The sequence below is a fragment of the Berghia stephanieae genome, chromosome 9, assembly GCF_034508935.2.
Source record: "Berghia stephanieae isolate SIO BIC M18660-M18661 chromosome 9, UCSD_Bste_1.3, whole genome shotgun sequence".
Lineage (NCBI taxonomy): Eukaryota > Metazoa > Mollusca > Gastropoda > Nudibranchia > Aeolidiidae > Berghia > Berghia stephanieae.
The window spans coordinates 15995242-16009772 of record NC_088368.1 but is presented as its reverse complement, the minus strand read 5'-3'; the positions used below and the strand labels follow the sequence as shown (position 1 = coordinate 16009772).

Genomic DNA, 14531 nt, shown 5'->3' with positions numbered 1-14531 from the left:
CAACTGGCTCTAAACTATCGGAACAGTGGCGTCATAAGAGCGTATCCAGAGGAGAAAAACATTATAAATCTGATCATGTTTTGACTTTTATACATTCTGATCTCAAGACCTATGAAAAGTTCTAGTCAGCACGAGGAATAAAAAGTACCAAATGTCTGTTTATAACCACGATGGCCACCATTGATGGACGACCTGACATAATCCAATTGTCATTGATGTCACGTGAGCGATGGAATGTCAGCGATAAGCTCTGATTACCTGTCATCGTATTATACTATTCTGTTCTAGACTGTACGTCATTTAAACGATTTGACCCAGAGACATTGAGATCAGACAGACGTTTTGAAGCGATCACAAATCACAAACCTGTTAAACCAGATAACGCAAACAAAAGTAGGTCTCCAGATTTATGGTTAAAGCGACCTTGACCCATCTCATCAAAGCGGTATAATCTCAGTCATTTAGAAATGGTTTTTAGAAAGTAAGAACGAAATTGACGTCACTCGGCTCTGTTTTTGTTTATAGTATAGGCAGCCATTTTTTGATTGGTACTCACTATATTCTATCAATCTGGTAATAAACGTTCAAGGTTATACATTGTTTTGTGTGTTAGTACGTTATAGATAGTATGCGCTTGGCTAAGAAGCTCATAACATTGCCATCCGGAAGTATAACGGACCAACACACAAAACTGTGTGTATCCATGAACGTTTATAGTCAGGTTAATACAGTTCAGTGAGCATTACTCATAAACTAGGATGGCAAAAAACAATAACAAAGACTTGAGTGACGTCATCTTCGAACTCTCTATATCCGGCTGGCGGATGTTATGAGTATTTTACCTAAACGCAATATGTCAGTAGTCAAGGTATGACGAGCTCGATTTAAACTCATTCGTTTTCCTCAGAAGACAGAAAAAATTTTCGTAAAAGAAAAAAAATCTAATCATTTTGACTTTAAATAAAGTTTCTTCCCCTTGTTGTTTCTGACATGATATCAGTTTGGCTGATGTGTACTCATTTACAGGTCTGATAACCTAGATTGTTACGGGCTCATTGTTGTAATGAAAATACTCTCGGACAAGCGCAAAATAATATTATTGTCCATAACAACAATTTTCAATCTCGATCCGTTTGCGTGAAAAGCAAGTGCTCTACCAACTGAGCTATCGGGACCCTCAATTATTTCTGTACAGTAGATGTGAAAATGTGAATAGAATTTAATTTTTCAGTACGAACGCTGCTGTTTTTATTTTTTTTATTTTTATTTTTTTTTTGTTTTTTTGTTGGGGGGGGGGGGGATTTATAATGCTTCATGAACATAATATCATAGTAAGGGTGGTCTTGTGGCATGACACTCGTTTTCGGATCGGAAGGTCCTGGATTCGAGCCTCGCTCGGCGCATAGTTGAGTCCTTGAAAAAGGCTCTTTACTCACATTCTCTCACCTTACTCAGGTGTAAAATGAGTACCTGGCCGTTTAACAGTGTTGTCTGTCCGAAAAATGGTAATATCGCCTAATAGGCGTTACGTGCGGCTATATGGTCTAGTGGTATGACACTCGCTTTCGGATCGGAAGGTCCTGGGTTCGAGCTAGCTCGACGCATAGTTGAGTCCTTAGAAAAGACTCTTTACTCACTTTCTCTCACCGTACTCAGGTGTAAAACGAGTACCTGGCCGTTAACAGCGTTGTCTTTGTCCGAAAAATTGTAATATCGCCTAACAGGCGTCATGTCCCGTCCTACATGTTAAATGTTGCTGTTGACCAGGGACCCCTTGTAAAGCGCTTTGAGCACGTTAAGTGGATATGGCGCTATATAAAAGCTCAATTTAATTTAATTTAATTTACGTCTCGTCCTACATGTTAAGTGTTGCTTGTTGGCCAGGGACCCCTTATAAAGCGCTTTGAGCACGTTTAGTGGATATTGCACTATATAAAAGCTCAATTAAGGGTGGCTTAACTCAGAATATGGCCTTTGAATTCCCAATGAAAAGAAGAAGAAGAAGAAGAAGAAAAAGAAGAAGAAAAAGAAGAAGAAGAAGAAGAAAAAGAAGAAGAAGAAGAAGAAGAGAAGAAGAAAGAAGAAGAAGAGAAGAAGAAGAGAAGAGAAGAAGAAGAGAGAAGAAGGAGAAGAAGAAGAAGAAGAAGAAGAAGAAGAGAAGAAGAAGAAGAAGAAGAAGAAGAAGAGAAGAAGAAGAAGAAGAAGAAGAAGAGAGAAGAAGAAGAAGAAGAAGAAGAAGAAGAAGAAGAAGAAGAAGAGAGAGAGAGAGAAGAAGAAGAAGAAGAAGAAGAAGAAGAAAGAAGAAGAGAGAAGAAAGAAGAAGAAGAAGAAGAAGAAGAAGAAGAAAGAAGAAGAAGAAGAAGAAGAAGAAGAAGAAGAAGAAGAAGAAGAAGAAGAAGAAGAAGAAGAAGAAGAAGAAGAAGAAGAGAAGAAGAAGAAGAAGAAGAAGAAGAAGAAGAAGAAGAAGAAGAAGAAGAAGAAGAAGAAGAAGAAGAAGAAGAAGGAAGAAGAAGAAGAAGAGAAGAAGAAGAAGAAGAAGAAGAAGAAGAAGAAGGAAGAAAGAAGAAGAAGAAGAAGAAGAAGAAGAGAAGAAGAAGAAGAAGAAGAAGAAGAAGAAGAAGAGAAGAGAAGAAGAAGAAGGGAGGAGGAGGAGGAGGAGGAGGAGAAGAAGAAGAAGAAGAAGAAGAAGAAGAAGAAGAAGAAGAAGAAGAAGAAGAAGAAGAAGAAGAAGAAGAAGAAGAAGAAGAAGAATGGTAAAGGGCAAAAAATTCCCTGATATGATCACAACAACGATCATCATTTTCGTCATTAACATTCAAAAATATAACTATTAAAAACGTATTCATCGTATACATATTTTAAGTTATAGAGGTCTCTGTCAGTGACATTTAAAAAAGTGAATTATAGTTTTGGAGCCTTTGCTTATGAATTTGAAACTGTTACATCCATTAAACTGCCATTGCATCCAATACATTTTGCTCAGTTGTTGTAGAAGTATATGTGATAAACACTCCATATTTCTCTCTGCGGGTAAATTTTACCAGTAAATTTTTGACCAATCAAATCATGGAATTTGTGAAACACCATCACACGTGCTCGGACAAACATAGCTGTTTGTTTATAAAATATAGCGTGAATGAAATCGACCTCTCTCCCTCTCTCTCTCTCTCTCTCTCTCTCTCTCTCTCTCTCTCTCTATATATATATATATATTATATATATATATATATATATATTATCTATATATATATATATATCATCATCGTTATTGTTTTATATCGCCAACTGGATGACTAGTTATCACACGATTTTCTCCAGATTATAAACGTATAAGTTTACACATGATTTTATGTGTTGGTTATAGATAGAATGCGCTTGGCCAAGGAGTTCACAACATTGCCATCCGGAAGTATAACGGACCAACACACAAAATATGTGTAACCATGAACTTTTATAGTCTGGCTAATACAGTTTAGTGAAAACAACTCACAAACGCGGTTGGCAAAAACAATAACAAAGGCCTGAGTGACGTCATCTGCATAATATCTATAGATCAAGCGGTAGGACTGTGGATATTTTACTTAGACACATACCATCGATAGTAAAATCTGTGTAGTTTGCTATGCCAACCAATCATGGCCATTGCTTACAGTATGACGACTGTCCGAGAGGCGTGGTTATCTAAGTGTCTATTAGGAATGAAGCAGTTTTCGTTTTTGATTTGATACAGTTTGGTACCACACCCACACAGGGTATATTGATTTTTAGAGAAATGAATTATCTTTAACTGTACACGCAAAAAATGACAAACAAAAAAATCCCCAAAACAAAACAAACAAAAATAACCAAAAAGACAAACAAAAAGACGCACGATGCAATCTTGTGGGAAAAGAATATAAATCGTTTGGCCAAACCAACATAATGAGACACGACATTACCAGCAGTTAGGGTAGTTGGTTCCCTTATGAAGTCATAGGTTCGAGACTCGTGGTACCATTGGTCGACAATCTCTTGGGCTGTCCCATAGGATGCACCAATGAAATAGATTAATTGATATATATTATCATGTATTAGTGATGATGGTGGTGGTGGTGGTGTTGGTAGTGATGGTGATGATTGTCATGGTCTCAAGTGAGTAAAGAGCTACTCGACTATGCATAAAGATCTATGTAGAATGAGGCCCCAGAATTTACTAGTTACTATAAATGAAAAACAATTAACGATTTGTTTACAATGAAATAAAAATAATGATGAAATTTAATTAAAAGAGATAAACAGTGATCGTGGCAGTTACAAATAGAGATATGAATATTTTACGTAACTTATGATAATATGTCAGGTTCATAAGTTTACGTTTCCAGGCAGTTGATGGGCTTGGATGATCTATTCCTCTGATAACAGGATTGGACTCGTAAAATTCCACTTCCAGGCAATTGGTAAGAAGATATTGTGTAGTCCTTTGACAGCGGGCTTGGGTTTGATCCTTGAAGATTATACAATGAAAGTTAAAAGCTCCGGCGTCTTAATGGTGTAGATATAATATCTACAAAGTCCCAAAAGATAAAAATCTTCCAGTATATATATAGGAATAGAGCGACTGGCCGTCCGGCATAGATTGTGGAGAGAAAGTGAGTGTAGAATATTAGACCTATCAGCTTTTATAATAAATGGCTACGTGACAGAATGTAGAACGAAAAGTATTCACTAATTAGAAATTAATTCGAGGGAAGGCTATAAAAGGAAAGACGATCTAATATTAGAAGGTAAAGTTTATCTAAGCCTACCGAAATATAACTGGAGTGAGATGAATTCAGTTCTTAATAAAATAAAATTTAATAAGATAATTGTGAACAACCTTTACTGTGACACCCCCCACCCACGTTTAAAATATACTCTTTAACCATTATGGGAAAGATAGATTTTACAAACGGAAGTAAATTTACTATCATGATACTCTAGCATTAATCCATTGTTATGATTTGTGCTACAATTAAATTATTTATTAACTAGACATGGAAATGTTTATATTAACGTAGGTATATGAATGGGTGACAATAACAATGAAAGATTGTGATTACAAATCATTGTGATGAACAACATGATGGCAATGTGATTACAAATCATTGTGATAAACAATAGTGATGGCAATGAAGCATGATTTAAGTCGATGATATGAAGGTAATTTACTAAATGAAATGAATGAAAATGTAAATGAAATATTGACATTTCAATTATTAATCATAAATGAGTGAAAATTCATAACAATGATAGATAAAGAGAAGATTTCTCAAATCATGAATGGGTATGGTATATATATCCAAACAATACTCAATGTTACATTAAGTTGGGTCATCATGTTTACAAATAAAATTATCGAAATTGTGCGTTCTGATTTGGCATAGTTTGCGAGGTAACTAACAGTATGCATGGGAGGTTAAGTTATACCCTTCTCACGTGTTTATACTAATCGAGAAAGTAGGTCGGCGTGAATATTTTCACAGCCTGGTATGTGAGAGATACTGAAAGTGTAATTTTGCAAAAATAGACTCCACCTTAGTACTCTACTATTATTCATTTTGTTATTTCTTATGTACGTGAGTGGTTTATGGTCCGTTTCGACCACAAACTCTTTTAGCAGTAGATATCTGCTGAATGTCTTTAAAGCAAAGACGATGGCCAGTCCTTCACGCTCTATTACAGAGTATCGTGATTCTCTGTCCAATAATTTTCTGCTTGCATATAAGCAAGGCATTAGAGTTCCCTCATGTTCCTGTAATAGTACACCTGCGATGCCCTTATCAGACGCGTCAGTTCTTACAACAATTCTTTTGATATGTCGGGTAATTTAAGAATTGGTTCTGAACAGAGTAATGCCTTTAATTGGTTAAAGCTATTCTGACACGCTTCTGTCCAAACAATTTTGTTCGGTGACCCATTCTTTGTCAGATTTGTTAGCGGTGTCGCGATGTGCGCGAAGTTGTAAATGTATTTCCTGTAAAAATTTAGGAGCCCAAGTACTTTGCGTACTTCTTTTTTTTGTCTTAGGTGGTTGCAATTGTGCGATTTTTGTTTGTTTTTCTGTCTCGGGTGTCTGTGTCCCATGACCAACGGTATGATCAATCCTGCATTTGAAGCTTCGATATTAGTAAACATAGGTTGCGACACTGTGTCTCTATCAAAATACTTTTTTAGCATATTTGCATGGAATGTCTTTGTTGTGTTGTTAATTTTAATCTCGTAATTAACATTAGATTTTCCTGCTGTTATTTTGAATGGTCCTTTCCATGTAGCTAAAAGTTTACTTGAGTCATCGGGTAAGAGTATTAGTACTTTGTCACCAATCTCAAATTTTCTTGACTTGCTTTTTCGATCGGAGTATTCCTTGTATTTCTCTGCTTTTTTAGTGACGGATTCCTGTGCTAGCTTACATGTATCCTCTATTCTGTCTTTCAGGTTTCTTACATATTCGTAAGCAAACATAATTTCGTTATTGTCCTCCTCATTCCCTTTACAAATGTCGGCTACTATATTGATCGGGCCGCGAGGTGATCGTCCATACATCAACTCAAATGGGGAGTAGCCTGTAGATTCTTGGGGTATTTCTCTATATGCAAATAGGATTGCTGGTAAGTATCTGTCCCAATCATCTGGTTTTTCTGCTGACACTTTTCTTAACATATTCTTTAGAGTGCCATTAAATCTTTCACAAAGACCATTTGCTTGGGGGTGGTAGGGAGTTGTGAATGAGTGTTGGATTCCCATGAGTTTCATGGTTTCATGCATCATATGTGATGTGAATTGGGGTCCATTGTCCGACAGTATCTCATTTGGTATGCCTATTCTAGTAAAAATTGTCATCAATGCTTCAGCTATGTGATCCGATGTAGTTGATTTCAATGCTATCGCTTCTGGCCACCTGGTTGCGTAATCGACTAGTGTTAGTATGTGTGTATGGTTTCTATCTAATTTTGTTAAAGGGCCTATAATGTCAATTGCAACTTTTTGAAAAACTTTTTCAATAACTGGGGTTGTCTCTAATGGCAATCTCGGTATTCTGCCTTTTGCGACTCTTCTTTGGCATGTGTCACAAGATTTCACATATTCTCGGACGTCTTTAGTAATTCCAGGCCATGTGAAATTCTCGGATATTCTCTTCAATGTGGAAGAGCTCCCAAGATGTCCAGAAGTTATTGAATCGTGCGCTATTCCAAGGATTTTGTTTCTGTAAATACTCGGCGTGACCAGTTGTTTAGCTATTTTGTTTCTTTTCCTATGTAACCTGAACAGAATATCTTTTTCAATGATGTATTCAACTTTTGATTTCGTCCCTTTGTTTGCGATATTGAAATATGATGTTAAAGTCGGGTCCTTTTTCTGTTCTTCGATGAACGTGTTCCTGTCAAATTGTTGTGGTTCAAGAGAAATAGTCATTGGCTTCTCTGTTGTCTTAGTCATCTTTCTTGTTTCTGCTAGACAAGCTGTTTCTTGGGTTAATGACCATTCTTTTACATCTGTTGGGTTGTCTTTAAGACCTTTTATATTGCCAACAATAACATCAGCGACGGGGTTGGGAAGTATACAGCATTCCACTATTCCTGTATAGTATGGGGTTTCTATGTACACGTTAGCTGTTTCAAAGGTTTCGACTGTGCCACTGAATGTGATGCATTGTACCGTTTTTCCAGTTTTGTCTTCGTCATTGATCAAAGATGCTTTTATTCCTACTGTACTGCATCCTGTGTCTCTCAATATTTTGCAATCAGTTCCATTAGCTTTGCCTTCACAAAAAAATAGCGATCCTGATTTGTGAGTTTGTGTTAAAAGTGACATACCTTTCACGCAATACACATTTATATTTTCTCCTGACATTACTCGTGTCTGATTATTTACACTGGTTTGGAGTGATGCATTTGCAGTTTCTTTCGGATATCCCACGATTTTGTAACATTTGTCTGCTGTGTGGCCTTTCATTCCACAATATTGACATTTAATTATAGGTTTGTTGGTTTTCTTATACTCAGTATTATTGTCAGTGCTATTTCTTGTTTTGTTTTGATAGGGTCGGCTATGGTCTCTATTGAACTGTTTGTTCCATGGTTTGTTACTATGATCATCTTGTTTCACTTGCGAGTTCCGAGTGATTGATCGGCTCGTTCTATTTGAGTACTGAACTTTAGGTGTACCTGGACTCTGAGCAGCAGCAGCGTAGTATGGTTCCTTCAATGTCCTGCTAAGGGGTGTCAATGGATGTGCGCTGTTAAAGTTTTCTGCGTAGATTTTTAATTTGTCCAAGTTTTCTGGCTTTCTCTCTTTAAAGAATGCGACTAAATCTGGGTTGCAAGCTTGATAGATTCGATTCTTCAGCGTGAGAAAGTAAAGGCCTGCAAAGTCGTCTTGTTTTACGTTTGCCAACTCAAGCCACCGATTTAGAAATTGAGTAATTCGGTTCACGAATGTATTAAAGTCTTCTCCACTTTCCGGTTTTGCAGTGTGAAACCTTTCCTGGTAACCATCTTCCGTTAATCTTAATCTTTTTAGTAGAGCGTCTTTAATTTTACCATAGTCATCTGCATCTTCAGTTGTTAAGGTATAGAAAACTTTTAGCGGTTCTCCAGATAAGCAGTTAATCAAGGCTGTGGCCCATTTGCTTTCTGGCCAACGATAACCTTTAGCCTGAACTTCGAATCGGTGTAAGAAGGATTCTAAACAGTCTGAGCGTTCATCGTATGTTGGCATGCGTGGAAGTTTCACGAAAAATTCATCACTATTATTATGTTTGCTTTCATGACCGGTTTTTGTTTTTTCGATTTCCAGCATCATTTGGGTCCTTTTTGTTTCTTCTTCTGCTAAAGCTATTTGTCTTTTTAGTTCCCTTTCTTGGACTCTTTCTTCTCGTTCTTCTCTACGTATTCTTTCTTCATTTTCTTCTCTACGAATTCTTTCTTCATTTTCTTCTCTACGAATTCTTTCTTCATTTTCTTCTCTACGAATTCTTTCTTCGTGTTCTTTTTCTTCTTTACGAATTCTTTCTTCATTTTCTTCTCTACGAATTCTTTCTTCATGTTCTTTTTCTTCTTTTACTTTCTCTTCGCACCATGAAAATATTCTTTCCTGGGGTATTTCTAAGTCCTTTGCGAGACTTAAGTATCTTTTATATGCTTCCATGTTGCAATAAATTAGTTACGATGTTTTATATATATTATATTGACAGGATACTGTTACTGGCTGTTTTATTTATTTACACTTACTGGAATGAACTGTTCTATTTTTAGAAATCTCTCTCTCTTATTTCAACTTATTATGTATGTTGAATTTGATGCCTTTTATCGTTATATCTTATAAAGCAATGTGTCAATACAATGCGGAGTTATTATGACTTGTGTCAATAACAATGTGTCAATCGCGTGTACTCTAAACTATGTTACTACGAAAAATGTATCACCAATGTGTGTGACTCGTCGTTAGTTTGTGTACAATTATTCGCAATGACGCTAATATACTAGAGTGTGATAACAATAATAGGATGCCAAAATAATCCCAAGTTATCTATCACTAAATATAACACGACGGCTAGTAGACTCCTTTTATTATTATTTAGTTTTTAAAGACTCACTTTTCAGAACATAATATATAAGTGGTTTTCGGTAACAGTAGTATGCCAAAAATGTATTTAAAACAAATCACTATGCAAAACAAATCACGATGTCTATAGTTACTATGTGATGCCCAACTCATGTAAAAGAGAATAATGAAGGATATATTTACCAACTCAGTTCGTGGCTGGGACCTCTCTCTTGTTCAATGGTTGTTCAACAATTGTAATTAGGCATTGAAGAGTGTTTAACAGTGATGTCTGAAATACAAAACAATAAAATATCGTAAGATTTACAATAGTTACAAAATGTTTACACAACACTGAGTGATTGGATGATAGGTGAATGAATCGTTATGGAATGTAAACATATTGAAAACAATTCATGAATGAGGCAAACAACAAAATGAAATGAGTGATATAATAACAAAGTGGACAAGGAATGAATGAATGAATGAAAAACTGAGTGAATAGATGAATGAATGAATGGATAATGTATGAATGAAAGAATGAAGGGAGGAATAAATGTATGAATGATTGGATAAATGAGTGAATTAACGAATGAATGGATGAATAAATGAATGAATGAATGAATAAATAAATGAATGAAGAATGAATGAATGAATGATTTATAAATGAATAAATGGATGAAGGAATGAATCAATAAAATGCTATTCAATTTGAATGAAAGAATGAATGGATAAATTGCTATTCCATTTAAATGAAGAAATGAAAAAGAAAAAAAAAATTAATCCTGTAAATAGGGAGTTCAATTAAAATATGATCAAGTGGGGCAATTAAGAGTTTTACAATTTAAACTTTAAGGTTAGATGAAATAGATATAAGTAACTAAATAAATTCAATTCTTTATATGTGTCCCCTCCAAAATGTCATGGTCTCAAGTGAGTAAAGAGCTACTCGACTATGCATAAAGATCTATGTAGAATGAGGCCCCAGAATTTACTAGTTACTATAAATGAAAAACAATTAACGATTTGTTTACAATGAAATAAAAATAATGATGAAATTTAATTAAAAGAGATAAACAGTGATCGTGGCAGTTACAAATAGAGATATGAATATTTTACGTAACTTATGATAATATGTCAGGTTCATAAGTTTACGTTTCCAGGCAGTTGATGGGCTTGGATGATCTATTCCTCTGATAACAGGATTGGACTCGTAAAATTCCACTTCCAGGCAATTGGTAAGAAGATATTGTGTAGTCCTTTGACAGCGGGCTTGGGTTTGATCCTTGAAGATTATACAATGAAAGTTAAAAGCTCCGGCGTCTTAATGGTGTAGATATAATATCTACAAAGTCCCAAAAGATAAAAATCTTCCAGTATATATATAGGAATAGAGCGACTGGCCGTCCGGCATAGATTGTGGAGAGAAAGTGAGTGTAGAATATTAGACCTATCAGCTTTTATAATAAATGGCTACGTGACAGAATGTAGAACGAAAAGTATTCACTAATTAGAAATTAATTCGAGGGAAGGCTATAAAAGGAAAGACGATCTAATATTAGAAGGTAAAGTTTATCTAAGCTTACCGAAATATAACTGGAGTGAGATGAATTCAGTTCTTAATAAAATAAAATTTAATAAGATAATTGTGAACAACCTTTACTGTGACAATGATGATGATGGGGATGATGGTGATAATGATGATGATGGTGATGATGATGATGATGGTGATAATGATGATGATGACGATGGTACTCATTGATGGACTCTACTACATTCAATTCTTTTACACTGTGATAATTTGAAGAAGAAGACGAAGAAGAAGAAGAAGAAGAAGAAGAAGAAGAAGAAGAAGATGATGATGATGATGATGATGATGATGATGATGATGATGATGATGATGATGATGATTGATGATGAAGAAGAAGAAGAAGAAGAAGAAGAAGAAGAAGAAGAAGAAGAAGAAGAAGAAGAAGAAGAAGAAGAAGAAGAAGAAGAACAAGAACAAGAACAAGAACAAGAACAAGAACAAGAACAAGAACAAGAAGAAAAGAGGAAGAAAGAGAAAGAGTATTATGTGGATGTTGGGAGGATGATTAGAAAGAGAAGGTTGAAGCAGAAATAGAGAAGCAGGATATCTATAGAAAAAGAAAAAAAAAACGATGGACGTGTAAAAAGGAGAAAAGGGTGAGAAAAAAAGCAGTACAAAAGAAAACAACACAATTTACAGATTAAAGTATGTATAAACAAAGTTAATCTTAAATTAGTCATCCACCGTCTCGAAATGGTATTAATTCAGGTTGATTAATGTGCAAAAGATTTAATGTTTAATCCAAAAGAATTTATTAAGATTGCCTTATTGGAGAAAATAATTATGATTTCTTTGATAAACAAAAAGACATATTTCCCTTTTCTAGTCATTTTAAAATCAAAATCCTTAAAACCAAAGTTCTAATAGTAATACTAATATAGAATATCTATGTAGCGCCAAACCTGCGTTGCGCAGCTCTAGGAGCAAAATCTTCTGGTTCAGCCCGGCATAATTCCGTTTTGAGACAATGGGTCACATTTAATATAATTTGGACGTTACGGGTGTATCCTCGATGATCCGAAGACCATTTCATGGAGATGTTCTCGGATATCCGGGTACCTTTGTACCGGAAGTTGCTATGACGTAGTTCCTTGGATCGGATCAGAGTGTCAGCCCATTCTTGGGCATGCGCGCACAAATCCTCACTAAGTCTGGAAGAGGACAATAAGAAATTGCATGTTTTTGTTTGTTTGTTTGTTAGTTTTTTTTGGGTTTTTTTTTGTTTCTTTATTTTGTATTTGTTTCTTGTATTATTTAGGGGGGGGGGGGGGGGGGGGTTGGGTTGTTTTTTTATGACGATGATGATGATGATGATGATGATGATGATGATGATGATGATGATGATGATGATGATGATGATGATTAAAAAATTAAAAAGAAATTGAGCTTTTATATAGAGAAATATCCACTATATGTGCTCAAAGCGCTTTACAAGGGGTCCCTGGTCAACAGCAACATTTAACATGTAGGACGGGACATGACGCCTGTTAGGCAATATTGCAATTTTTCGGACAAAGACAATGCTGTTTACGGCCAGGTACTCATTTTACCCATGAGTTCTGTGAGAGAATGTAAGGAAAGAGCCTTTTCCAAGGACTCAACTATGCGCCGAGCGAGTCGAACCCAGAACCTTCAGATCGGAAAGCGAGTGTCATACCACTAGACCACATAGCCGCACAATGATGATGATGATGATGATGATGATGATGATGATGATGATGATGATGATGATGATGATGATGATGATGATGATGATGGCGGTGGTGGTGGTTGCGTGATAGAGCTGATATTGTTGCCGCTGCTACTGCTGCTGCTCGTATTGACCGTGACAGTAGTGTATGTGGTGATGCTGCTGTTTTTGGTGTGATGGTGATGGCGCTGGTACGTAGTGGTATTGATGTTGTGGTTGCTACTTGTTGCAATGCTGATGACGAGACTTGCAATGTTTACCTTAAAGCGTATGCCTGATGGAGTTTGCGATATTCGTTTTGGATACGAGTGACGTCCTCAGCAAACTCTGCAGCCGTAATCACTCCAGGTTTCTGAACAAAATAATATATTCAATGGAGTGAATAGAAGTACAAGCTTAGATTAAATCAACAAAGACAACTGTGGACGTTTCGGGTTACCCCTTTTCTGAATCATTTTGGCAAATAATGAAAATTACATAAAAGCTGTCAATGGATGTGATGATGATGAAAATACAAAGAGAACTTTTTTTTAACGTTCATTCGGGGTTATTTCCATGGGTTTACTATACTCAATGCGCTTCAGAAGCTGACGGTGGCTAAAAGTGAGAAAGGCTGAGAATTTGTAAAGATTGCTTACTTTAAGCTCCACGTTTACTGAGTTAACACCAATTGTTTTGTTTTTTGTAGGCCAACAGAGATTATAAACTATCATTGGAGAGTGGGAATTTGCACCTGTTTGTTCGATCGCGGCAAAAACTCTTCAGACCTGTGACCAAATAATATCTGGCCAGTTTGACGATAAAACCTTTTGATCTGCTACAACCAGACATCATATTACCGTCTCGAGGCGATAGTCAGATAGGCTTATTATAAGCAAAAAGTTATAAATATATTATCATGATGATGATGTGACCACGCCTATATTTTGACATGGAACTCAACTGGCAGGCTATTGTAATTTACAAAATCTGTAAGTGTAAGCATTAATAAAACAATCTAAATAATTCTTTCTTCAACAAGAAACAAACACACACACACACACATATAGACACACACACACGCACACACACAAATAAAAAAAATGAAGCAAATCAAAAAGCTTAAAACACAAACAAAAATGATTAAAACAAAACAAAAAAAAAATTAAAATAAAAAAACAAACAAAAAACAAAAAAAAACGCAAGGCGAAACAGAACATAATAATACATTTTTAAGCCAACTGGAAGCTACTGGTATGATTCGTAATCGGAACAACAAAATCGTGTTTTCAATTCACTCACCCATGGGGGAGACGGGCCTTTGTTGATCAGATCGATAAGAGCAAAAAATGACATTTTGTATTTTGGTCTCCCTTGCCCTTACTGAATTTGTAGAATGCAGATCCCAAGATACAACCTAAAACTAGGAACACATCAGTCGAAACATTATTTGAGTGGAAATCAATGATCGATATCCATCATCAAGTTTATTTTATTTTATTCTATAAAACCATCGAAATAAATCTAAAGATTTTCAATACGGTTGACTTCAAAATTTGAAATTTAATACTCATTCATCTGTGAAATGTTATTGTGGTTTTTAAAAAAGGGAAGTTGCGCAAAGTTAATTAAAAACTCGGAAAGGAACATTTGGGAAACAAGCAACGTTAGATAAAAGCGAGAAATCTCTTGGTGTTACTTTTCATTGAT

At 35.6% G+C, this 14531-nt stretch overlaps 1 protein-coding gene across 1 annotated transcript in view; it reads right to left on the bottom strand.

The window, feature by feature from the left end:
• LOC144979774 (Golgi-associated plant pathogenesis-related protein 1-like) overlaps window positions 1-14439 on the bottom strand; it is a 23053-nt gene extending 8614 nt beyond the window's left edge. The window contains exons 1-4 of the mRNA XM_078926849.1: window positions 14124-14439; window positions 13103-13194; window positions 12152-12303; window positions 3939-4016 (exon numbers count right to left, since the gene is read on the bottom strand). Coding sequence (XP_078782975.1) covers window positions 3939-4016; window positions 12152-12303; window positions 13103-13194; window positions 14124-14177 — 376 coding nt within the window. The 5' untranslated portion in view covers window positions 14178-14439. The remainder of the gene's footprint in view (window positions 1-3938; window positions 4017-12151; window positions 12304-13102; window positions 13195-14123) is intronic.
• Window positions 14440-14531: the final 92 nt, after the last annotated feature.